The 27278-nt window shown below is 33.8% G+C and overlaps 1 protein-coding gene across 2 annotated transcripts in view; it reads right to left on the bottom strand.

The window, feature by feature from the left end:
- ASCC3 (activating signal cointegrator 1 complex subunit 3) overlaps nt 1-27278 on the bottom strand; it is a 252134-nt gene that overhangs the window by 75169 nt on the left and 149687 nt on the right. The window contains exons 15-22 of one of the 2 annotated variants that reach the window (XM_053972459.1): nt 24015-24206; nt 23465-23689; nt 16942-17061; nt 12604-12768; nt 11640-11726; nt 9254-9430; nt 7075-7300; nt 3182-3336 (exon numbers count right to left, since the gene is read on the bottom strand). In XM_053972459.1, the coding sequence (XP_053828434.1) occupies nt 3182-3336; nt 7075-7300; nt 9254-9430; nt 11640-11726; nt 12604-12768; nt 16942-17061; nt 23465-23689; nt 24015-24206 (1347 nt within the window). The remainder of the gene's footprint in view (nt 1-3181; nt 3337-7074; nt 7301-9253; nt 9431-11639; nt 11727-12603; nt 12769-16941; nt 17062-23464; nt 23690-24014; nt 24207-27278) is intronic. The other variant, XM_053972460.1, reaches the window with a different exon arrangement.

Genomic DNA, 27278 nt, shown 5'->3' with positions numbered 1-27278 from the left:
GCCATTGTTACAGGTGAAGTGAGAAGAACATAAATAGAGCCGTCACTTGATGATTTCCCTGCCATCTGGCAACATGGCTTTTTAAACCTAGACTTTTGTTTGCTTTGCTGTGTACCTTACTTTGCAATGCCAGCAATGCCAGAAATCATAGCTAGGTATGATGCTAAAAAAAATGATTTTTTTTTTGTTTCTTTGTCAGAATAAATAACCTTTGCCAATGTACAAGAATTTTACTTAAATATCTCAGAAAATAAGTAAAATGTATGGCAAAAGACTATGGAAGACATACTACTAAATGAATACAGATTTCTGGTGTTTCTGATGAGGACTGTGATAAGTTGCAAAACCAGGAGATGAAAAAAAAGTTGAAATTTTTCCTAAAGTTAATAGAAAAAAAGTCAAAGTGCATAGTTGCTTCTAATGGCAATTTTAATGCTCTAGGAATATGGTATTGATTCACACGGTACACATTATTTTCAGCATAATTCATTACTGTGTGTCAGAAAATAGTCTGTACTTGTTTGTGAAGACAAAACTATCCACAAGGAATAAAACTAAGGTGCTTTTCTTTCTTTTCTGTGTGCAATTACAGTTGCACAATAGACAAAATAGATGGACAGTCATTGATTTTTATTACATTTGAATTTCACTTGCAGCTTCACTTGGAACTGAAGCAGTGAAACTGAAATCAGTGAGACTATTATTTCATCTGGGTTTAGGAGCATTTAAGAGAGATAAGAAGAACTGAGGAAGGCAATTAAGTTCAAAGCTCAGACATTTTATTATTAACTGTAACAGCAACCTAATTTTGGAAAGTCCCATGAAAAAACCGCATGGGGTAAGCAGGACAATCTAGGAACAGGAAACGCAACATCTTCTCCAGTAACGAGTCCCAAGGACTCTGGGGAGCTCTTAAGAACTGGCACATACCTGCATTTTGGGCAACCATCATCCTAAAACTACATGTCTGATATATGACTCAGCTAATTAATACTACTTGCATTATTCTGCATTTCTGCTGGACTCCTCCTGGATGCATTAAGGCTTAATTGCTCTGTCTGGGTATGTTTATAGTCCTTTGCTTCTAACAATAGAATAAAAATCTGGGATTTGGCTCACATGCTTTTACTTAACTTAAGGGCTCCCTGTCCTGAAAACTGATCAAGTTGATGTCATATCTCACAAAAACATCTCCTTCTCTCGTAACGTCAAGGGCAAAGTTTGTGATGAGATCATTATAGAATTAATTATTCAGGTAAAGGAACAATCTTAAACCCATGAAATGTTAGCCAAGCAGGGTATTTCAGCTAAGTATGGTATGTAAAGTTTTCATAACAGGTTTTATTTGATTACTGCAATTCTTTAGATGGGATTTTTTAGCAACTCACTTTTGTACCAAATACAGGTATACTGGTGAGTTTCTATAGCCATCTTCTGAGAAGCTTGTTAAAATAATGTGATGATAGAGAAGCAGTTTCAGAGTGTCTATGCTTGAATTTGAGACAGCTATTCATTTTCAGAGACTATTAAAATTTAACAGCTTTATTTATTTACTATGATAGAAGCTTCATTTACTGAAGAAACAGGAAAATCAACACCACATTACAGAAATAAAAAAAGCAAAAAAAACTTTTCCAAGTTTTTATGATTACCAATAAACAAATTCACATAAAAACATCTCCATAAACTTAATTGATAAAACAATCATAAAGTTTCCAAAGCAATCATTAGAAAAACTGTGTAAAGGTATCATGGCAGAAAATAGACTAAGGACTATAAACAAACTTTTGCTCTAAATTCAGAAGTTCAGGAGCAAAACAACAGTATAATTTTGTGTGGACCCCTTTTCAACCTGTAAAGATATAGAACCCAGGTTTTTTAGAAAAACCTAACAATGGATTGAGAAATTACTTTGTATTAAGATAAAGCTTAATATGAAGAACAGTATTTTTTTTGTCTTTAGCAGATTACAGGTAAAGAAGATGAACTGAACAATAAAAACTTCTTTCAATCCTAAAAAGTAATGCTTTATTTTCTTTCTGAAGTATTGCACATACAAAAGGCAAAAAAAATATTCATGTTATAATTCATGTTAGGAATCCTTTCAAATATTTCTTCAATAAATCTAAGTGGCAAGCAAAATCAAACTTTCTATATTTGGATTGCTCAAACTCTGTATTTTGATTGCTAATATCCCATTTATAAGGTAACTCAATGAAACTTCCACAAGAAATTAAAAAACCTTTCATGAGGGAAAATAAATTCTAAAGTAATTTAAATATTTGTGGAATAAAACTCTCAATTAATTATGATTAAGGTAAAAATTGTAATCTAAGGGATTTTAAAATTAATTTTTAATAAAAGAACAGATATTTAATATCCACATTTCAGAACAATTTATCTTGAGCATAAATGTCATAAGTCTAAAAGAAGAAAATTATGTTTGCCAGTGGAAGTATCTTTTTTTCCTGTAGAAAGTTTCAGAAGTAACAGCAACAATACAATGCCCCCATGTGGACATTTATGTTTCTTTAGATTTATCTTAAATGTATTTCTAATGAACAGATTTTGAATCAAAGGACATGTGTATAGCTAAATGTGAAACTGGTACAACTCCTTTCATATAAATTTGCACTATAAAATACAGATGAACATAATTCCAAACTTATATCAGGTTTTTTTTTGTTCAGCCAAGTCCCAGCAGAAAAAGGCATTGATATTGTGAATGTATGTTTGTGAAGCCAGGAGGAACAGGAGAACCTGGCATACATGAACTGCATTTCAAAGCTTTTCTGTGTTTGACATTCATTCATAGTTCAGAGAGCCATTCATGTTTCCCTTGCTCTTGCTTCTCCTTTCTGGGCACATAACTCTAATCTGTGTGTGACTACTGTAAATATTCAGTATTAAGCATTTTCCTCAACATATTATAAACAGCCCAATCTTACAGAAGATTTTAAGATTTTCTTTCTTAACAGAAATGAAAAGATGATCTTTGCCTGCTTTTTTTATGACAAAAGTCATAAAAATCATCCCATTCCTATTATCAAGTTTGCTTTTCAGCTAAAATAAATGTGCTTTTTTAAAAAAATCCAAACAGCCATGGACTTCCAGTGATCATCTCCTTTACTGAAGCTAAACTATTGCTTCTCCTCTGGCCTCCTCCTCCCTCTGTTTTTACCTGGTCATTCCACGTGAAGTCGGGAGTGATGTTCAGCCGAACTCGGAGCACAGTGCGGGTGATTGGCTGGATCGTTGCTTCCATTATGATGGAGGGTATTTGATGGACACACTGTTTTACCTTTAACCCAATTTTCACATGATGCAGCATATGACCTGCCAAGAAAACATTAGGTGTAATGAATTTGCATTTCCAGGAAAAAGCATACAACTCTGACTTTCAAATAGGCTTTTAGAGAGAAGTATTATTGCTTGCTTGTTTTGCTCCTGGGTACGTAAATGTCTGACTCTCTTGACCTGGCATGTCTGAATATTTTGTAATACTTAACTTGAATTAACAATTTAGAGCCTTGAAAAATCAGTATTAACCCCCTTGTTGGCCATAACTAAGGGGTTAAAATAACTATTAAGAATTCACACTGAAAATATTATGTCAAGCTAATTCCCTCTCCTTCCCTTACTTTTAGACCAGGCTCTTACCAAGCTGTATAGTTTTTTTTTCAGAGCACAAATACCAACTTTTTACTTTATTCAAACTTTTATAATGTCTGTGTAGTGGTTCAAAGCAGACAGAATGCTTTTCATAAAACTGAACAAAGGTACTTAATAGGTTAAAAATGCACATAAGTAAACATCTCACAGCAGCTCTGATCTGTGAGAATATACCAGTGTGTAAATGAGACAAAGGAAAAATTAAATGTTGCAATTTTTTTTTTATTTTCTATTATAATCATGGTAACTAGGGCAATGAAGTGTTTCTATTTATTCAGAAAAATGTCCTACTTGTATTTTACAGCTCAAATCTCTCTTCCCTTGCTCTTCTTTTTGAATATAAAACAAAGTATGCAGCAGTAATTTCTTTTTTTACTGAAATTATTCCACCTTCTGGCTTATTTAGGAAAATACGGCTTATTTATTACATTTTCACTGAAATTGTTAATGTAATTACATGGAGCATACTTTAGATTTTAATTGTGATGGTCATAAATACTCCCTGTTAAAATCTACCTTACCAATCACTACTGATATTTTCTGGTATTGTTATGTGGTTCTGTGCATACTTACCCATTTAAAAAACTTTAAATTTTTTTTTAAAAAAAGTCATATTATTTGCATTATGTGCAAGGTGAGAAGATGATACAAACCTTTTCTTGCAATTACAAGGCATTTATGAGCATAGCATCTTGAAACTCCTACTTTTAAAATTGATACTGACTTTCTTTTTTCAGTTTTTCTTATTTAATAAATTGGCAGATAGATTTGTCTCACACAGGTGTTTATACTCTGAAGTAATGAATGGTGACCTTGCTTAAGAATCAAACCCCTAATCAAAAGTTTTAACACATATTTAATCAGTTTAATTTGGAGTTGGTAAAACAATTGCACCTCCAACAAGTGGGTTATTAAAAACCAAACCACTTATGTTGGTACACTTGGATGATGCATGCAGTGTTACAGCATTCTTCCACAGGAACTAGCTATTGCAATTAGAAGTAAAGCTTCAGAAGTCATGTTAAATAAAGGGAGATGAAAAATATTCAAAGACATGACTCAAAAAAACCTATGTAGGCAAGTATACTTTTCATGGTAAAAATCACTTTCTTTATCTAAATGTGTGAGATGAACTGTGTACAGGACAGCACTGAGGTTCTTTTACAGTTATGTGCTAGGGGAAAATAAGGTTCCTCTCCCAACTTCTACAAAATATGATAAAACTCTCTCCCCTAAGTGCTTTCTTTTTTCTTTTTAGTAGTCATATTATGAGAAACCATCAATGGCATTTAAGAAATATTAAAACCCTCTGAACAAAGGCTGACTAAGAAAATAGGCATGTCTTAAAGAAAAAAAAAATTGCTTATTCTAAAATGTTTGTCATCTGCATTCTGAAAAAAAGGGACTGCTTATCTCAGCTAATACAGTGATTTCCTGGCTTTCTGGAAACTCCATGGTTACATTGCAATAGCTCACAGATTGGTGTTGATCAATTCATGGTACCCTGGAATCCAGGATCTGTGCACACAATGTGCTCTCCACCCATCTGATGCTTTCACCACCCCCTAAGCCATGGGCTGAGTTAGCCAGGTAGCTCCTGTCTTTGTTACTCTATCTCCAAGGTCTCCATAACATTTAAAAAGCAAGAAACACTAAGACTGAAACTAGCCCTGTGGGGTAAGAAAACAAGGCAGTACCTGAAGTTGTGTCTTTCCTCATTTCAGCACAGCTTGGAATTTGAAATAAAAATACAGTGGCTTCCTTCACACGCCTCGGAAAGAGAGGCCAGACAGGAGGAAGTGTGCCAAGCAACTGCTTCACAGAGATACACAGATCAACTTTCTTTGATATTTATAAGGCTGAAGAACATGAAATATCATCATGTATGCTCAGCAGTGACCTATTTTTACAGTCAAATCCCCTGTCTCATCTACTTTCAAACTAAGTCAATATAAACCAGAGCCAGACAAATTGCAGGTATATATAGATACATTTCCATCTTGTTAATACTGGTTCCAATACACTGAAGGAAGCAAAACTGGTTTTTGTATTTTTACACAAGATTTCCTGCTTCTCAAGTGAGGGTATGGGGAGAAAGAATAATTAAAAAAAAACCAAACACAAACGAAACCAAAAAACCAAAAACCCCCCCCCGAACTAAAAATAGCTCCACAAAACCAAACAGTAACAACAAAATAAAAAAACCTGCTAATACAATTAATGGAAAAGAACACTAAGCACTAAAAAGCATCAAAAATACACAAAAAATTAACAGAGGTGAATTAAAAAGTGCTATAACACTTCTGAATAAAAAAATTATAATGCTAGCATTTCAAATAAAATGCAATGGCTTTAATACATTTAACATTACTATATCAAAGTACAGTTAAAGTAAGCATCTAGAATTGTGTCATAGTCTTTTGATTTAACTTATTAAATGAAAATATAGCCTCTAATTCTGCAAACTTTTACATATTTATTTAACTTTTTCCAGCCTAGATTAGGCACATAACAAAGTTTTCCAATCTAGGAATGTAGTATGCCTGCAAATGAAAGAAATATTAAGTTAGATGTGACAGCTTCTAAGCAGTGAGTATGAATGGTATTTTTATTCTAAAATTAGATTTTTCAGAAAAAAAAATCAGCAGCTTGTTTATCAACAGGTTGGTAATAGCAGGTGCAAATGAAGTCCAAAAAAAATACACTAAGGAAAAAGAAATGCATTACAAGTGATTTTTTTTTCGACTTCAACCAGCTAGTGGGCAGTTTATGCACAACAGTTTATACAGACTTACTGGAAATTGTCATTATGTCTATCAGTAGGCTTGTGGATTTTCTCATTATTGGACTGTCAAATCCTTTAAAAAATTCCATTAAGGTTTTGTTGCAGTGACACCAGTGACAATGAATTCTCCACGTTCAATGAAAATTAATGCAGTCTTTCAGAAGAAGGCCATTTACTGATAGCATACCTGGATGTAATAAACTGGTTTTATTCTTTTTCATGTTAATAGTTAAAGAAATAAAGCCATATTGTGCCAACTGGCAAAAGTAAACAGATGCCTTTTATAGTGTGTTATGTAAGGTGGGCAGAAAAGGAAGCACACAGGTCAACATAAATATGTATATATACACATATATATGTAAATACCTATCAGTAGACATCTCTGTGTTCTGTAACTGCCAGGACATGGGCTGGCCTTATCCTAAGAGCTGTGCCATTTTACAAGCTGTGGAGACTGGAAAAAAACCTTCTTTATTGGACAAACCATATTAATGTGTGGTATGTGGCTACATGGCTTCCAGACCAGAGTGGGAATATTCCTGCATGGCTCAGATTTAGTTCGTACTTGCCTATTGTTTTCTAATAGTATAAGCAGATCAGCCTTGCTGGTTTCTCACCTATTTCATCTTTTCTCATGTCCTTCATCTTGTCTATGGTGAGATTCTTCTCTTCCAGCTTGGAGAGAACGGATGGTGGTAAGACTGAGAACTGCCGGAGAGGGCTCACCCAGCCCCACAGCCGCTTGTCAATGACTTTGCTGAGGTTCAGTAGCCGATATGTCATGGCAGGCCAGCGTTTCCTCAGGGCAATCTCAAAAAGAGCTCGAACAATACGAGCTGCATTCTGGAGAGTGAAAAGGAAAAAAAGCAAAACTGTTGTAATTCTCTCAATATTCTTTGTAAAATGAAAAGGATCCCACAGACTCATCTTCGACAAACCGTAACAATAGATTTTTCTTTTCAAACTGATTTCAAACATTTTTTAAAACTATTTTTTCCATCACTGTCTAGTGGCAGAATTACCTCATGGCTGCATTCTGAAATTATGAAAAGAAACATGTGCAACCAATTAAAATTGTAGTGTCAGGTCTGCCATAGAACTTTGATCACAGTTATGCTAACATTATGGAGTTCTAAATTTATTGTGTATCAATCACTTCTGAAGCAAATTCACTTAATGTACCACCCATATAACAGACACCTGCAAATTCACTTTATATGGAAATTCAACTTTTGTTTTTTTGCAGTTTATGCTTCTATAATAGCATTCCATTTTACACTGAATTTCACAACATTTGCACAGAAGCTTAACAGTAGTGAATGTTTAAAAACATTTTACTGTATTCTGAGAATAGTGTATAACCAAACTGTACAAATATGCTTTGGACTTGGAAAAATAATTATTAACATAAGTTTGAATGAGGTCAGTCTTATCCTGAAAACCTAAGTTATGGTATTCCTTTCAAAAACTTTTCAAGCTGTATTATGAAGCTATGCCTTTTTAAAATTTTTTTTCCCCTACCAATACTATGTCTGGATTAGGAATTATGTTCTTGATTCATTGAATAGAATATAATCATTCCCTACTGGCTCTGCTATGCCAACAGGAATAAAAAATAGAAAATTATTTGGTTGTGATAGGAAGCATATGTTACTAAAGAAGCACATTCCTCTTACTTAGGATGAAAAATTTTCTTAATACTCACTATCCAAGTAAAAACAAAAAATCACACTTTGTAGCACTGGTTCCACAGTACAGTTTATGAAGATCTGAGAAGAAGATGATCTTGCCTCACTAAACATACTGTAAATGAGACAGACAAATAAAAGCAATTGCCTTGAAAGCAAAGATTAAAAGGATCCTACTGAAAATTATTTTGTTGTGCAAGTGCCACAATTTTTATGATGTGCACAATCAATTCAGCATTTTCTCATTTAGACTCATACGTGCTACAAAATACAAACATTTCTGAAAAAGGTTATACTACTATGAAAATGTTGCTAAAGACTATGTATAATTTTGAATATTTAAATCTCATCTTTAGCACCAACTAAATGCAACTTTTAGATTAACTCTTTCCAAAGCAGTTTTGTAAGGATGAGACAAAAATAATTCCATACAACATCTCTGCTGACTATTAAATATAAAAAAGAAGAGTGAGATGGGCTAAAAGGTACCATTTTTGGGGGTCACAGTTTTCTAAATAGATCTCTGTGTCACATCCCCCTCTGTACCTGCCTTTGGATGGTAACCAAATGTGCTGTGTTACAATCAACCCTTTAGGAATGAAGCCAACAAACAATTACATAGACTGGTATGTAAATCTGCACATTTTTTTGCTATAGCACATCTTTCGTGAGTAAACCAAGATATGTGAATCAAACACAAAATATGTTTTGCAGAATGAAGTATAAAAACACACAGAGCATAAAAATAGATTACAACAGTTTTTCATATTTAGAAGAAAACCCTGAAATTTAGACAATATAATTTCTGTGCAATCACAGTTAGAGGAACTAAATAGAATAAGATCACATGGGTACTACAAACAAAAAAAGGACATTTATAATTAATAAAAACTGCCATAGTCTCCCAAGGTAGCCTTTTGCAAAACTTTTCTACTCAAGTGTTATAGCTCACATGCATGCACGAACACAAGGCTCTGATTTTCATAGAAACTTGCACAAAAATGTACAAAAAAGATGCAGATTGGGGCCTACTTGTATAATTGTAAATATTTGTGAGAATTAAAACAGCAGAAGTCAGCAAAAAATATGTAGAAAATACTATTTTTACCTGTGCAACATATGCAGAATCCGAAATAAGGGAGAAGCTGTCCATCTCCCCTCTGCTAATGTATGTTTGAAGGAGGATATTAATTTTTCCATAATTGTTTTCCACACCTCCTGGAGCAGGAAGTTCACAGAAATCATTTAGTAGGGTATCTAGCTCTTCTATTTCTTCTTCTCTTACCTACAACACAATTATACATTATGAAGAGGCTGAAGCAATTTGATAAAATTTTTACACTGAAATCAAATTTTCCTTATAACATAGTTATATTACTTTTAAATGGAGTCTCTAATTTTAAGGAGAAAAAAAAAAAAAACCAAAACAGTAAACCCACATTTTCCGCAATAGACCATAATTTAAAGTATTTTAATAGGGACACAATTACATTTTGTTATTCATCACCATCTATTAAGGTTTCCATTGACATACAAAAATTTAATATGCCATAAAAATTGAATCTTCTGACCTTGCCATCCTTCATCTGATGAGATTTTATTTTTTATTTGACCAGAATAAAACTTCTGTCCATCTGGATTAGGGCAATCTTGAATTAACATTAAATGTACTCATTATAGTTACACTATTTGCATGTGGTATAATACATTTTTAAACTCAAAACTGTGAAGTACTATGATTCATCATATTAAAATTTTCACTGTTAATAAGATTAAGTCTTAATATGAGTAAAGAAATATTAATATCTATGGTTTGAATAATGCATAACATTTCACATTCTAACTGATGACCCTTACATGGCAAAACTAGCATAAATCTACATATTCTTTGACTTACTGATAGTCTGTTAGTGTAAAACTTACTTAAAGAGGGTAAATGTTTGGTCCCTGCAGGGAACCATCTGAAAGTAATTTTCATTTGGACCTAACTACCTGACATACAAAAGACCCTAAGACAATTGGGTTAAAATCCCCAACTTTCTAGTGACTAGTCCCACAGGAAAGAAAAACATGAAGTACAGAACCATCATAAATGACTCCACGTTCAGGGGAATATTTATGCTCTGCTTACAACAGCATTTTTGATAATTTTCTTCTGCTCTTGCACAGCACAGTACATGTCTTATCCAGATCTGTATTTCAGCTGCTGGTGAGTTACATATCTCAAAATTCAGAATTTTTAAAGGCATTATGGAAACGTGATTAATTTATCAAAAGTCACAATTTCTGTCACACAAGGGGCAAATCCTGAGTTATTCCTGAGAAAACCAGTCATTAATTTTAACATTCAGAGCTGCACAGCAAATGAATCACAACAATCTGGAAAAGATGGTACACTGATACCATACCATATAAATCTGAGAAAGTAAACTAGAAAAACTGTGTTTTAGTCAAAAAGCATCACTACTAACTTTATTACAAATACAGAAACATATCACATGATATTTTCCATATGCTTTCCTTTTCAATATTAAATTACGCTAAATTTAGACCTAGTCAAGCATTATCAGTATCATAAAAAAAACCCTTCTAGCTTGGAAAACGTTCTATGTATGACTGTGAAACCTCACTGCTTATTATCTTCTGTAATAGAAGAGATTACAGCAAAATAGAATTTCTCCATTAGATAAAGAGACGGTAATACCCAGACAATGTGTGCAAATATGTAAATATGTAGATGGCGAGGGATTCACACTGCCAGCTCGCAGAGCCAGGTGAATGAGAGCCAGCTCTGATCTGCAAGTTGTATAATTGTGGTAAAATGGCAATGAGCCCAAGCTAACAAACCCTGTGGAGTCTGGCTCATACCTCTGTGAGATGGAAGCATGGGCAAACAAGCTCCATGCCAGCTTGGAATGTATTGCCTTGTGTCCTACCCACACGGGAGGCAAAAGGGAGGTTGGAATTGAACTGAGTACAACAGAACAGTATCTTCTAGTCTGTGTAAAATCTGTTATGACAACTTTCCAGATTTCAGATTTGAACTTAAGAGAATTTATCATTCTGCCAATCTAATATTGTTCCCTGCAGAAAATATATCAGAGTTCACTTCAGTGAGTCCTGTCTCATTCCTGATAAAGGAAACTGTTCATGGAGACATCCAATAATGCCTTAAAACTTCAAACAGAGAAACTGTCTCATCCCCATGCACACTACTCAAATGGACACTTAGCTTCACCTGTTAATAATTGAGGAGCTGAAAAATTCTTAAAAGTATTTAAAAGAATTACTCCAAGATCCATAACTAGTTATTAAATGTGCACTACAGTTCAAGCTGAACTACATACAAATTTGAGTGACAGCATATGTTTATTTAGAAAACATTTTATAATGGTGCTTAGCATTTAACAAAACTTGTGTCTGTAGACAATATTTGTAGACAATGGAGTAAGTACTACAGAAGTGTCTAGCTTCAAGATATTCTTTAACTTTACCTTTATCTGTTCAAACTCTTCAGCTTTTGATACTATAGCAAGAATATCGCCTTCGGTTTTATGAGCATCAAACAATTCATTGAAAGTCTATTAAAAATAAAAATAATTGATTTGTCACTGAAAATAAAAATACACATATAACAAGAAATGAAAAAACCTTAGCCAAGAGCTTAAAAGGCATATAAGGCTAAAATGCAAGTTATTGGAAGACAGGGGTGATGCAATTTAAACAAGAACAAATTCCATAATGACTTTTCAGCAGTTTCAGAAAAACAGTCCCTCCCAGTGCCTTGGCCACCCCAAAATCAGGAGACATGCAATGGGGCCACTTAAAAAAAAAAGTCTAGGACATATCTGACAGAATAAATATGTGAGACTAATTATACACAGTGACAGTATACTGTTAAAAATTATTAATGCTGAGTGTTTAGCTTTTATTCAAGAAAAACACTTATTTGCTAAGAAAGAAAATGTTTTAAGATGAATGTGTACATCAAATCAAGTTTCCAATACTACAAAATTTTGTACATGTTTACAACACAATCTGATTACAGTGCCAGAAGTTGTTCAACGTTGTCAACATGATAGAACTTTCTCCCAGAAAAGGTCATCTGTTATCAGACACTAGAGTACAATGTGCTATCATGTACCAATGGTTGCACACAACATGAATATCAAAATGTTACTTATAATTCTTCTACAAGAAGTCAAAAACACTACAGAATTCAAATCTAACCTCACACTGAAACTAAATTTTCAGTATTGCTTGATACTCAGTTTCTTTCTTTTTTCCTATTTCTTCTCCCCCATTTCAGTAAATATGATTTGAAAATATAGTGAACAGATCAGCTACATATTCTGTAATATCAACTATTATACAATACTATTATAAAATACAACTATTTTAGGCATATGTTAAAATTAAAAGGAAAAAATCCTCCAGAAACAGGACATCATCTTTTACCTCTATAGTATTGTATTTAATATAGTAGTGGCTAGCAGTTCTGCCTAAATCTGTTGAAGAAAAAAAGCCAGTCCGTTCTTCAAAGCGAATCATGCGGGCTTTGTCCAATTTTCTGCCAACTTCAATAACCAATTGTTCTCTGTGCTTTTCTAGACTTGGATCCATCTAGAAATGAAACACACATATTTATTTGCATAAAAGAAGTATTAAATATAAAATTTCCTTGAGGTAATCCAGTCACACAAAGTCAAAAACCTGATAAAATGAAGGTCCAGTTATTAAGTCATAATTTTCTTAAGATCTCACTAATAACAGTTATATTGACATTACTGACCAAAACCTGAATGTACAGGACAAAATAATCAGAATAAAACTTCTTTTACAATTATTTGGGACTATCATTACAATGGACACCAATACTATTTATGAAACAGTAGAATGATTATGAAACAAATTTACATTAAAATTTTTAAAGATGTTTTAATGATAATGTATTCTTCATTAATTACGATTGTCATTACTGTATCACTTCAAAAAAACATGTCATCTTATGGCACCTTCTGTTTATGAAAATGGCTGAAGATATACCTTCCTGTGTAGCTGACATGAGGCTGGCTTTAATTACTTTGATAATAGATTAAGCTTCAAATTGCATGGCTTAAATGTTTCCTAGCAAAAAAAAAAAAAAAACTTTAACATCCCCAAAAGCCTTTGGTATGTTAATTGGGATATTCTAATTAGTGAGTTACAGATGTACAGTAACATTCATGTTAAAAGCACACCAAGGAGCTTCCTGTGCCATACACCACTTCTATTCATATCAAAGTTCAGGAACTTGGACATTTTGTCCTACTAATAATGTACATTATCTCATTAGTACGTAAAAGGCTGGGCAAAACTCCCATCTGAGTAGGACTGCTGTATAATTGTGTGTTTCCATATCAGGCACCTGGGATACCCACACTGACAGGGATGAATGAAAAGGGATTCCTAGTTATGTTAACCTTCTGGTATATGTGCACCTGAGATATGGCTCTAATTAGACAAGCAATAATTAGTTTTAAAGACTAAACCACCATTCTAGTCCACAGGCAGTATTCTTATTTCAGGGCTTATGTATAGTTCAGATTTCCTACAAATAAGTCATACCAGCCCTCTTGGTAAATCTGAAACAGAGATACATGGCCAGGACAGAAAAAAGGAGCATTTAAAAGAATTACTCCAAGATCCATAACTAGTTATTAAATGTGCACTACAGTTCAAGCTGGACTACGTACAAATTTGAGCGAGAGCATATTATCTTTACTAAGAAAACATTTTATAATGATGCTTAGCATTTAACAAAACTTGTGTCTGTAGATAAGAATTTAAGAATTGCTGTGCCTTGGTTTGCTCTGGTTTTCCCTGGGCCAGGATTCAGTTTCACCTTTGTGCAGAAGTACATCATCTCATGGTCGGTGAAGCTGCAGACAAATGTAGTCATCTCCACAAAGCAGCTGCAAGACTAGTTCCTAATATTCCATGTTTGCCAGTTACCCTGAAGCTGTTTCTCCTTAGTTATGGCTTGCCTTAGTTTCAAGTCAAAAGCTAAGATGGCAAAGGTCTAGAGTTCTTTTCTCAATAGTAAGTCATGCATTGAGGTCAGATTTCAGAGCAGAGTTGGTCAAAAAAAAGTGATCTAGATGCCAGATGTTCAACATTTCTTAAAACTATCATGGGGGGGGGGGGCGAAATATCAAAATGACTCCCTACTCCTTTGCCAGTCCAAAGTACCTGCCAATCTTTTGCCTTACATAAAAGCTGAAGCTGCAACAGAACACTAACATTTTTTACAAAGTTTTAACTTTAAAGAAAGGTCACCAACTTGAAAAAGCTGTGAAACAATATTTGAGTTTAGAGAATCCATGGTTATCACCCTTCTTGTTGAACTTGCATAATTAGAAATCCTCAGAATAAAGGATCCAGCCTAGAACAGCTTTAAGCCATTCTCTTTAAAATGAGCTTTGGCATGTCCACAGTAGGGAACTGAGCAGGTCTGGAGTATGCATATGGAAATTTAAGAATGCATGATAAAGTACATTACTATTCATTATAAAGTACATTATTATCCACACTGTTTTCCTCTAACTTACTGAGAGAAATGTTGGGCACAAGCTCCTCTAATTTTTATATCTAAACATAAGTTTTATGGTGATAAAAAGCTCTGCTTAACTGTGGGAACACCAAAGAATGGAACCAAAAAGAGGAGAAAATAGACAAAGAAGTTTATTTAATCCAGGCACCTTTTCAATGGAACCCCAGAAGTATGAGAAAATGCCTGTAATTCATACTATTGGCTTTACTAATACGACATTTGTATTTGCTCCACTTTTTCCTTCCACTCTTTGTTTTCTCTTGCTGCTCATCATTAATTTTGGCCATTTTCATGACTTGGTAAGAGGCATTATTGGCATTTCTGGCAAATAACTTAAAAAATCACAAATCAAAGCAGCAGACCTGCAGTAGCCTGCTCCTGGGTGTAGCCCAGAAAGATCCTGGACACAACATGTGGGGTACCAAAGATGTGCACCCTATTGTGTGGTGTAAAGTATAATTACTGGATGTGGGGAGCAGCAGTGGAAAGGGAATGGGGAATGAGTTTGCATGATCTCGGTCTCATCAAACAGCTGGGAAGTGTGATCCACAAGGGATATAGGGATTCTGAATGGATAACACTGACTGTTAACACAGTGAAAACAGAGATGGAAATTGGTGTACTGCAACATTACTAAAATACATTAAGACACACCAATTATGAAAATTGGATACCTATACCCAGACTGGTCTAACTGACCAAAGCTTTGGTTGTACCTGCATCTGGCACTAGAGCATCCATAAACTCTCTATCACACATAAGGTTTGACTTTTAAAACTGGTTTATCTAGGCAACAAGGGGATTTGCATTGGTTTTGCTCCTACATGAATGGGTAACACTTCACTTTGATACAATTTGTTACTGCCTTAACTCAAAAATATGAATTTTTGAGTAAAAAGGAGTAAAAAGAAGGTTAGTGGAAGAATATAGCAAGTGCTGGCAATCCTCACTTTCTCAGCAGCTAAACAGAAACACTAGAGTAGGGGGAAGGGGAGAAACTGCTGTTCATTATTTTTAAAATTTATAAAAGATATTTCTGTTAGTGTTTTATTGCTTTTTTACCACTTATTATCACTACAGTACCATTTTTTAAAATTTAGAATTTGATAGTGAAACAAAAACTAGAATTTATATTAGTGGAACAACAACATTCTTCTCACTAGCAAATCAATTTTTTATTCTCATTTATCTATTACTTTGTGGTCTGTGTTATATACTGTTGTATTAACATATGGTAATGTACTATATGGCTTTTTATAGAAAAAAAATTTGAGATGACCAGAGGTATAAAGGTGTCTGCAGAAGCTTTCTTAAGGAATAACACACCTATTTCCACTGCAGTTTCTACTATCAGAGACAAAAATTATCAAAAAACTGCTGACATACACCTCTACATGTCACCATGACCTAACAAACTGCTGCTCACAATGTCAAAATAAATTACAAAGTCACAAAACGGTCCTTGATGAGAAATAAACTGCAGTTACCATACAGTTGTGAGTTTGACCTTCATTAGGCTCAATTAATTGTGTCTAACCATGTTAACATTAAATGCTTATAAACAGCTGTACAAAGAAAAACGTAATAATATTTAGATAATATGCAAACTATTAATCTTCCTAAAAATTACAGATAATGGAAAAAACTTGGAAAAACCCCCTTATGTAAATGTGCTCTGACTCATATCACAGCATGGTATGCTTGTAAATAAGCAAAAAAAATTCCAAACAAATTAATAAAAAAAATCTTATAATTAATAAATCATATGAAAGAAAATATCACCTAACTAAATTTTTTATTTTATATTTTATAAATTATTATACCAGGAAACATTCTAAAACAAAAGCTGACAGGGGTGAGCAGGAATTCAAGCAACTCAAAAATGCTTTCTTTTATCTTTTTTATCTAGTCCACAAAACTGAAACACTGAAAACAGTCTAAGTTACAGTAACTGTTTGATAAGTATGAATGGTGTCCTTTGGAGCATAACTTGACCAGTTAAAATGTATTTTTATGTGAACAGAAGGGGCCTCATAATTCAGTGTTAAAAACACTTTGCTACAGAAAATACCTTCCTTTTTCTAAGCACTTTAAAAGAATTGCTGATGTCAGGTTAAGTAGAAATAGCAAATATTTATCCTCACATCAGGGAAGGATTAGAGACTCAGAACAGGTTACAGATTTTTTTCAAATGCATTTTATACCTGATAAGCTTTGTGACTGATGCCATATACTAATGGATTTGCTCTCATCCGTACATAAAGATAAGTGTAACTTATCCACTTTACTGCTTCTTCCACATTAGTTACTGTGCCAAGAGCAATCTGGAAATAGGAGAAAAGACAAAATTAAGTATATATGTTACAGCTGTACATAACAACTTGGCTGAAAACACATGGAGTTCAGAGTATTAGCACAAGACTGAAGAAAGTGTTGGGGTATTTCCATTTTACCTGATTTTGAAATAATCATAAAACAATAACGTGACCAATTTATGCATCTTTGATCTTGTGAATATGTAATAACATGGGTTGCTTTGACACAATACTATAGCTACAGTAACCATAAATGATCCTTCCCACACCATTTATGATTTTTACAATTAAAAGATGTTATTGAGCAAGTTTGTTATCAAAATAAAAAGACAGTCAAACCAAAATTATTCTGTAGTGGATATGGTCAAGGTAATTTAAAGAACTTGAAAAGAAAAGAATCTACATTTAAAAGATTAATTTCATCATGCCAATATGAATGCACCATCAGGTCCTAAACAAAATGATACCAAGAATCTTTAGGTTTTTTCCTCCTCGTACTTGGCAATCCCATTACACACAGTCTTTTTAAATAGTTTTCTCCTTTTGTAGCTGCAAGTCAAACATACAAGTACCTGTTACATTTTTGTTATATCGAAATATAACAAAATTGAACAGATAATATTCACACATCTATATATACATATACATATATATATATATAAACATATTAATTTCTATTTCAAGGCTAAATCAGGTATACAAAACCCATTTTTTGTACTAAATGACTTTTTTCCTGAAAATTCAATAATTTAACACCAAATTGTTGACCACAAACACATTTTTACTTGATAACTTCAGCTCCATTTTTACTGGTTACATTCGCAAGAAGAATTTTACCGCTTAATTCCAGTTATCCTGATTTTACCGAAGAATTTAATATTTCCTGCATGTCCCATGAACAAACCTTTTTTGATTGTTGCTGGTTGTTAAAACAAGCAAAAGTCCCTCTTACCAAAGTTTTGTGATCCATTACTGCGTTTTTAAAGCTATTTTTGTTTTATTGGTGTTTGGATTTCATATAAATCTTCCACGTGACTTGGCAGAAATAATAATAAAACTCTATAGAACTGAATACATATGTGTGTTCAGACTGAAGTACCTAGACCTTAATAATACTGACATTCTTTTTCAAATAATATAAATATCTGGTAAAAAATAACAATGAAAGCCATATCTGCCTTAAGTAAAATTAAAACCTTGTTAGTATCAAGGTCTAATAGCATGGAGTGACCCTAGGCTTTGCTTAACACATTTTTCAAGTGGTATTTTGTTGTTCAAAAGCCTAAGGAGGTTGGGGGAAGTCCCATTGTATTGCTTTTCAAAGCACACAGCTACATAATACACTGAAGTAGTTACAAAGGCACTCACTTCCTCACAGACTACAACAGGGAGAACAGGGAATAGAGCCCACAGGTTACTATTACTTCATTTGTACACAGGTTTTTTGGAGCATTTGGTTTCTTTGCATGACTCAAATATCTTTCAGTGCAGAACTTGAAACAACTTAAAACATAGTCCACTAGTAGCATTTTCAAAAATCATGAAAAAATATTTCACAATCATGAAAACATAATATTCTTGTTACTGAGGACCATGAAGTCTGACAAAAAACAAAACAAAACACATCTTTTTCTTTGCCTCATTTGCTCAAATATCTGATTCTATTGCTATTCTATTCTAGTCTAATTAATTATTTTAATAAATTAAAAGCAAAACTGAAGGAAAAAATCAATTATGAAATATGGTTGGGTTTCAGATATGGTACGGAAATCTAATACTGCACTTTCCTTCTTCCCCCAACTTCAATAATATTATACAGTCAAAAAACCCCAGAGTAATTTCTAAATATTTGCTGCCATCTAGTGTTCAAGTAAAGTTCTTATGGGACTGAAAACTTGCATTAAAACAGTATGAATGATCCAAGTTTCCAGAATTTCCTCAACCTTGTATTAGGCATTTAGTTACAGGTGGAATAATTGATGAGTAGAAATATTTGCTATCTTGACAATGTATTGTCCAATTGCACCAGTTGTCATAAAACAATTTTGATTTTTCACAGTTCAAATGATGTTTCATCACTCACAGAATGCAATTTTGAGTACTACATTTATCCAACTCACTGTGTAAATTTAAATTCCAGCAATAATCAGCATCACACAATTTTAACTAATTTTGCAGTGACTGATGTTGCCCTCACTGAGCAACGTGCTTAGCAGCATTTATTATTATTTATTTTCTTTTTGTCCCCTTTTTTTTCCTTACAAATGCTATACCACAAACTTTATGAAGTTGAATGATATTTCAGAGAAGGTGGTTTTGATTTTCAAAAAAGTGTAAATAGATATAAGTAGCATGGCTTTTGGGGGGCAGTTCTTGAAAAATTAGGTTTTTTTCTTTGATATTTCTGATAATTAGAAAATGGCATAAAAATATTACTGATAATATACATTGAACTTATTATATAGCATAATACAGTCTTTATTACATATATGCACCTTTTTTACAAATATAATGTCTATTATTGTTGTATAATTGAGTCAGATTACATGAAGAAAAATTTCAATATCTGTATCAAATATTTGTTGTTAAGGTAAGAGAGCAAGGAACCTTTCTTATAACTGAATAAGCAATTTTCTGTTACCTTCTGAAACCAGTGGATTTTAAATTACTATTTCAGCCCCATAGGACTATGGTCTTATTCCTGTGAAGCTTTTGAAATAATTATTGCTACTAGAATTGTCCCAAGTCAATCAGAATCTCCTAGGCTTTGCCCCATACCCAGATCAGCCATTCAGTCACTCAGCTCCTGAGTGATTTTTCTTTTTTAGGAAGGACTCTGAAGGAGTTTTTCATCTCTTCTGAGAACCCTTTCTTTCAAGGCAAAAGACTGAGAGGTTTGTCCCGAATAAATAAGTCACCATGTTCTACATTCCTGTCTTCAGAGGAAAATCGCAAGCACATGCAAGCGAAGGCACACACCCTGGGGAAGGTATACCCACTGTCCAGCACTGCAAATCATTTCCTAAGCTCTCTGGGGAAAGGAGTCATCCCAGCAAACAAGCTGGAGTCCAGCTGTGGTTGCTAGGGAGGGCTCTATCAGGTGGAAACCATTAGGGAAGGAATGGTGACCTGCGTCGTGTGAGCTATTGATGATAGTTCCCAGATAAGTTAAAGTTTATGGTCTAATTAAACCACATTCCCTGCATCTTATCTTTCTTCCTGTATTTCCAGAAAAGACAGCCGTAGGTATTTTCTGTTTGCCAGCTGGTCAACTGCTCCAGGACTTGCTCCTCTCAACTAAGTGCCTTAACCAGCTGTTTTATTCCTTTTTACATCCTATTATGTCCACTGGCAAAATTTCAGCCAAAAAAGGAAAAGGGCATCTCTATGCCTTTGTTGATGATCACTTATCATTTACTATTCTGCTAATTTTTAGGGGAAAACATCCCCACAAAACCAAACCAAAACTCAGATCTGTAAGAGAGAATTAACAGCAGACCGACATGCTGATACACACATTCAAATCTTAATTTTGGTGTCAACTCAACGAAGTTGGATATATTTCAGGTTTCCCCACTCTGTAGTTCTCCTAAGAACAAAAGCACGGAAGCACCAAGATCAGCTGTCTCTGAGGTTAGGAAACAGCAAGTGCTGAAGAGCAAAATGTAACAATGAAGAAGAAGCACCATATACATTTCTCCCAAATGCTTTAACTACTGCATCTCAAGGTCTTTAGTCTTGGCTTTGCACTTGGTGTCTTTAAATGGATTTTTATTCCAGTTTTGAACAGTTTTTAAAGTACTTTTCTGTTTAGAAACAGCTCCCTGTAGAGAGTTCCAGTGTTTAACCACCCAGCTGACATAATTTTGTTTTCTAAGCCTGCCACTGGCTCATTGCAGCCAAAACATTCTGGTTCTTGTCCCAGGAGAGGTGCAATCTTTTGCCATATTACTTTGCCATATTATTTGCATTATTATTGCTATATTAATCTTTTTACTTCACAGAACTTTGTCATATAACCTTGATTTGCTTTTGTTCTCTCCTGAAGCATACAGAAAAATTGGTGGGTTCCTTTCACAGAAATGGATTTATTCCTTTGCTCATCCTCTCTGAAAATTTCCTGCTTCTAGAAAATTGTTTTTATATGGGGATTAGAAATACTGCAATTTTTCTGCACTATTTTCCAAATTTTCTCTCCTGCACCACATAAGTCTAGGTACAAAATTCAAGGCCTTGGATTCCACTTAGCAATTGTGTGGCTAGGATTATATGCTGTATTACCTGAAATATCTGAATCATCCTTACCATCTACCTATTTCTGCCAAGAGACCTGGTCTAGATAAAAGCAATTTCATATTCTTGTGGAAACATGAAGTCTTCCCATATGTCCAACTGCTGCCTTCACTTTATCAGCCCTTCTGTCAGCTATTGGTGTGCCCATAACAAATTAAGAATTTAAACAATTCAGCAGTGCTTCTGGCCTTTAATTAGTTTCTCTTTACAACTAGAGAATAAGCATTTGGATTTCCTGAACGACTTGTAATAAAAGTAGATTCTGCTCCTACAAGATGTTTTATTATCCATCAGTGCAGATTTCCTGGTGCTAACAACAGGCTCTGTTATGGAGAAGTTGACAGCGGTCATCAACATACTTGTCTTGATTTCTGTAACAAATCAGTCAAAACTCATATATTTTGTATCCATACTGTGCTTTGTTACTACCAAAGGGCAGAAGATGACTAAAATTGAATGTGCTTAATAAGGACTGTATATGGATTCATATGATGGTATATATTTTAAACCGTGTTTTTTTTTTTTTTTCCAGAATGGTGCAGCATATTGGAAGAGTTGTCTCCAGATAAATGTAACAATTTCTTCTAAACCACCTGTATCTTTCTCAAATAATTCCACTACCTTAGATCAAATCAGCATACGCAGAAGTTTAGACTGACTCCAATTATAAGGAAATGATAAAGCTACTTCCCAAAAAACTTTGACACAATAGCTCCTTGTCAATGCTCATAGTATTGGTTACCTGTAATCTGGAAGGTACTAATTTTTCCTGCATATTATGACAGAAGGATAAGTAATATCACATATGTTGCTTTCATGCCCCTGCTGTACTATAGTACTCCATTGCTATTTCTACTACCAATCATTTATTGCACTAATTAGCAAAATTCTGACTGCATCTTCAGCTTCTGCAGCTGTATCACTTTATGGAATCTGGGGTAATTTTAAAGCCATGAGTACACTGTTCTTTTCAGATTGCTACCATTACACAAAATCAGAAAAAACCCTAACTTTCTAATATTTAAAAACGTAGCAAACTCCTCTGCTGTGAAGGAAAGCCTCCCCAACCCTTGTTTCACTGTCTACTTCTGTGTCTCAAAAAAAAAAAAAAAAAAAAAGAACAAAGCTCTTCTATGGAATCTGGCTGGACTTTTTTCTAGTGAAAAGGCACATGGTATCCCACGATGAGATCACTCTCTCCTGACTTATTGTGGTGCTGAACAATAACCACAAATAATCCTGACCTATATAACCAGCTTTGGGATGTACATTTTTACTGCTAACATGTAAGCTGCTACTGTGCAGTTTTAAATAACTGAATATCCATCCAGTTCCACTTAGGGAATATTCAGAGGTGTCTCTCTCCAGGATCATTAAGTACTGTCAAAAGGAAATAGTTGAGAGCAATATGTCTGCCCAATGCAAGTATGCCTTCCATTTATTTTTGCCTTTTCTTTTTTTTTGTGGTAGAAGGAGAAATGGGAAAATTGCAAAAGTGATGAAAAGCTAAAATAAACAAATATGTAAGAATTGTGTAGATAAAATAACAAGCATCTTTAAAAGACTATTCTTAATAGACCAAATGAACTTCACATTTTTCAAAATGATAAGCAGTTTTTTGTCACTGGACATTTCAGTTTAGCTAAGCTGCTTGACTTCAACTGAAAAAATGCCTGGTGCCTTTGAAAAAAAAAAGTTAAAGCCAAGTCCATTATTCTTCCTAGGCTGCAGTCAAATATGTGAATTTGGTTACATACAGAAAGACAGGCTTTAACTTTTTTGTGGATTTTACTTTTCAGTTATGCAGAACATTTACTAAATTCTAAAAAAATCACTTCCGATTAAAAGGTAAATGCTGTGTTGCTACAGTTTTATCTTCATGGTATTTTGACCCTCCATCCTACTTTGAATACCTACTATCTTTTGCAAAAGACCCCCCCATTTTCACATATGTAGCAGTTCACTTAAACAGTGAACTTAAACAGTGAACACTTGCACACTAACAGTAATAAAATATGTACAATGAAAATTTTATTAAGTGTGACAATATTGCATTTTTGTTCCAAATAATGTCAGTCCTTTAAAGTTTGCTAGTTTCTCTAAACAAATCAAAGGTTACCTCTGCATTTAAGTTGTCTGCAAGGCTTTCAAGAAACTGGCTTTCAATTGGGTTCTGCTGTGTAAGAAGAGTCAGGTAATGACTGAGTTTATCATGAGTTGTAATAATGACGCCTTCTCCGAATTTGTCAAACTGAGGCCGTCCAGCTCGACCAAATATCTGCATGACATCTAAAATTCCAAGGTCAACAAAGGAGCCTCTTTTTGCAGCATATATTTGTGTTCCCTGGTTGAGGAAAAGTTAATAAAAATTAACATAAATACACATGAATATAATCCTGATGAGCTGAATACTGAAATTAGACAAATATAGTATGATTTCAGAAGTGTACTTTAACTAATCCTTTCATAATCTTTGATATATTTAAATCTTTACTATACAAACTAGACTCCCACTGGAGAGAATCAGTTTAATGAGATATAAATAACATTTCAAGTCAATCAGATATTTTCCCTCCAGGCCCAAAACTCACAAGAGATCTTGCTACCTATACTTCTTCACAGATTTCTTTTAAGTCAGATAACCCCTTGCAGAGTAGGGAAGCTCTTACCTTAATAACAACAGCATGAGCAGGCAGATTGACACCCCAAGCAAGTGTAGCTGTACAAACTAAGACTTTGATATGTCCATTAGAAAACAAGTTCTCAACCAAACTTCTGTCTTGCCGCAGCATTCCTGCGTGATGAATACTAAATCCATCTGGAAACAGCTCACGTAACTGCTTATTTCTCGATCTCTGTACCTAGAATGGACAAGAATAACAATTAAATTCACTTCTAATTACAGCACAAGAAGTATGGTATTAAAAAAATACAGGAAAAAATGTGAATATTATTATGAGTCATAAGAAAGAAACAATTTATATTAAGATTGGACTTTCCATCAAGGCCAGTTTGTGATGATTTTCTATAAATTAATATTTCTATACTTGTTTTCTGAAGAATACACTTTATTCTATAAAAGACTGCAAGAAGTTTAATCTTTGTACAGAAGTGTAGTTTCACTTAAATGGAGATTCAAGTAACCAAGAGTGAGTACATGAAAACTGAGAACTCTTATCAATTTTCCTTAAAATAAAATCTTTCAGGCTGTGCAGGCAGCTTGGACAGGATTGAGGCATCATGTCACACACTTACTTACCATTAAAGAGGGGAGGCCCTTCTCCACCACCAGCCATTGTATGGGTGCAGAACAGCCTGAATCAATAAATTCATGGTACAGAATCAAACTGTTCATCTACCCCTCATTTTTCCTTTCCCATAGGCAGGAGGCTGGGATCTCAGTCTGCAAAACCTCCAGCCTTCTGCAGGGTATGAGCTCTGTGAACATTATTTCTGGGTGCTGGCTTTATCATGCTTCATCTACACTGAATACTGACTCTAAGTTAGGAAAAACGAATATACTTCCCTAATTTGCCACAAACACTTCTGATTTTCTGCCTGTCTCTTCCACATTCCTACCTGCTGCAGTAACTGCCTTCCAAAATCAATTTCTGCTAAATGTGATACCTAAAGGGCTGTGGTAATGATGATTCTGTTCTTTTTCTAAACCAAATTTCTATATCCTTGTCCATGAAGAATCTCTACTTTTCCAAACCACACGAAGGTTAAGTAGTATTTGACTCTCACTGTATTTTCAGCTGTGCGTATTATAGTGAATTAATTCTAGATAAAATTAGATTTTTATTGTTTTTATTGTTGATGTTGTTATCTCTTCACATTTACCATCTCCTGACACACAGCCACTGAAAAGTTGATTTATGGGATACAGAGTGGGTAAAGCAAAGCAAAACATGGTTTGCAGTACTGGCAAACTGCCAAACATGAACAATAAATCTCTGCAAACACAGAAATAAATAGGGAGATGGGAATGCAATTATAAAAGGAGGACATGAAAAGAAAAATATTGTAGGAAAACCACATTTCTCAGTTTCTCAATTATCCAGCTTTTCAATATCTGATCTTTCCCGCTTTAGCAGTAATTATTTACTATTCGTTTAAAGGAAATCAAATTCAGCTTTTAAACTACACATGACTTTTTCGGCAAATTTAATTAACTGCTGTAGTGCCTAAAAATGAATAAATAATAAATTGATAAAGTGGCCCTGCAGTTCATGAAGCTTATTCTTCATGAGCTAACAAATAGAACCAAATATTTCATAAAGAGCACAGACAAACCAAGGTTTGCCTTTATTGATTATCAACAACAAAATTCACAGAAGGTTGTGGAAAATTCACTTTAGCTGCATATCTAACTGTGACAGAAATTTGGATTGCTCTTGATTATATCTGGAACTTGGTGTAAGCATTTAACTATGAATTAGCTTTTTTCTTAAATAAGTGATTAAACAATCATCAAAAATTTTACTTTTTTTGTAGAACTTTTTGTGTTGATGTCACATGTTTATTTTATATGTATTAAAATATCTACTTTTCAAAACCCACAACTGTTCAATATAAAAAAATTACACTTTAAATATTATAATCTTAGCTTAAAAAGCAGAGTCTTCCCTCAAATCCTCACAATTTAAAAATTGCATATCTTTGTAATTTGATTGCTTATGCCATTTAATGTATGGAAAGACAAGGCAATATACAAACTGAAAGCTAAGAATAGTAGAATTGTGTACTACATATAGAAGAAAACTATTTGTTTGTGGTTTTAGGAAGTACAATTTCATCAATTTAAAAGAAAGGAACTTGTAAATACAGTAAAAAGAAAGAGGAAGGAGAAAGGTTTGTGACAGAAAACTTATAAAGATATGGCAATGCTCATCTGACTATAATTCAATACTTACAACCTTAAGCTTAATCAGCTGTTCAAAAATATATAGGTACACTTACATGTTGCATTTAGAAAGAATAAAAACTTAGTTCTAAAATCTGCCACACATTCTAAAACATATTTGAAATATTTAATATGTACAGGTTCATTTATTGAATCTGTGAAGTGCTAGACTTCCAGTCTACACAGCTAGCAGGTTTAGAGATATATGAAATATTTTTTTCCAAGACAGAAGATGATGAACTTTTTTAAATGAAAAAAATCACAGCTCACTTTTGACATAGGAAGAAACCAAATGCTGAGGAAATAAAATTGCTAGTTATTCTGGATGATTCTATTAACTGCACAGACATGGAATTAATTTTCTTCCCATAAATTTGCCTTCACTTTAGATTACAAAGATACAAGGCAAGTTAGTTCAAGAATGACGATCTAATCCAATTTTGTAAAGTCCATTTGAGAAAATAAAATAAAAACCTGATTCCCATATCTCAGTGATGCCTTGAAAGATTGCTCACACAATGTATCATTTAATGGCATCATATCTGCTTTTGAACAAACCTTTTAAACTCTTGTGATAAAGAAGTTCATGGCTATTGTATTTAATCTGGATTTTAACGGTTACAGAGACTATAAAACCAAGAACTACTAAATAAAGGAAGTGGAACTATAAAAAGTTATATTGCTTCCACCTTGTTCTATTACAGAATAAAACTAAGAGGTTTTACTTAAAATTTATACAAAATGTTACTAAGTGCCTCAGGTGTATGGAGAAGTTGTTATTATGAGGTATAGCACTGGTCTTCTGATTAGAATTGATTTTCTTTCCCCTCCCTTATTGCTCAAGAGGGCTGTAGATTTATGACCTTTGCTTACATGTGTGTGTGCATCTAAAACAGTATGTGTTAAATAAATTCCCAGTTTAGCTTGCTGCCACCCATATTTCTCCTTTAAATGTCTTGAATTTCATGCAATTCTTGATTAAGACACATGAAAAATGTCACAATTAGACCGAGAAAAATGTCCTGCT

The sequence above is a fragment of the Vidua macroura genome, chromosome 3, assembly GCF_024509145.1.
Source record: "Vidua macroura isolate BioBank_ID:100142 chromosome 3, ASM2450914v1, whole genome shotgun sequence".
NCBI lineage: Eukaryota > Metazoa > Chordata > Aves > Passeriformes > Viduidae > Vidua > Vidua macroura.
Note: the sequence above shows the minus strand (reverse complement) of the source record. Positions and strands in the feature narration are given on the sequence as shown.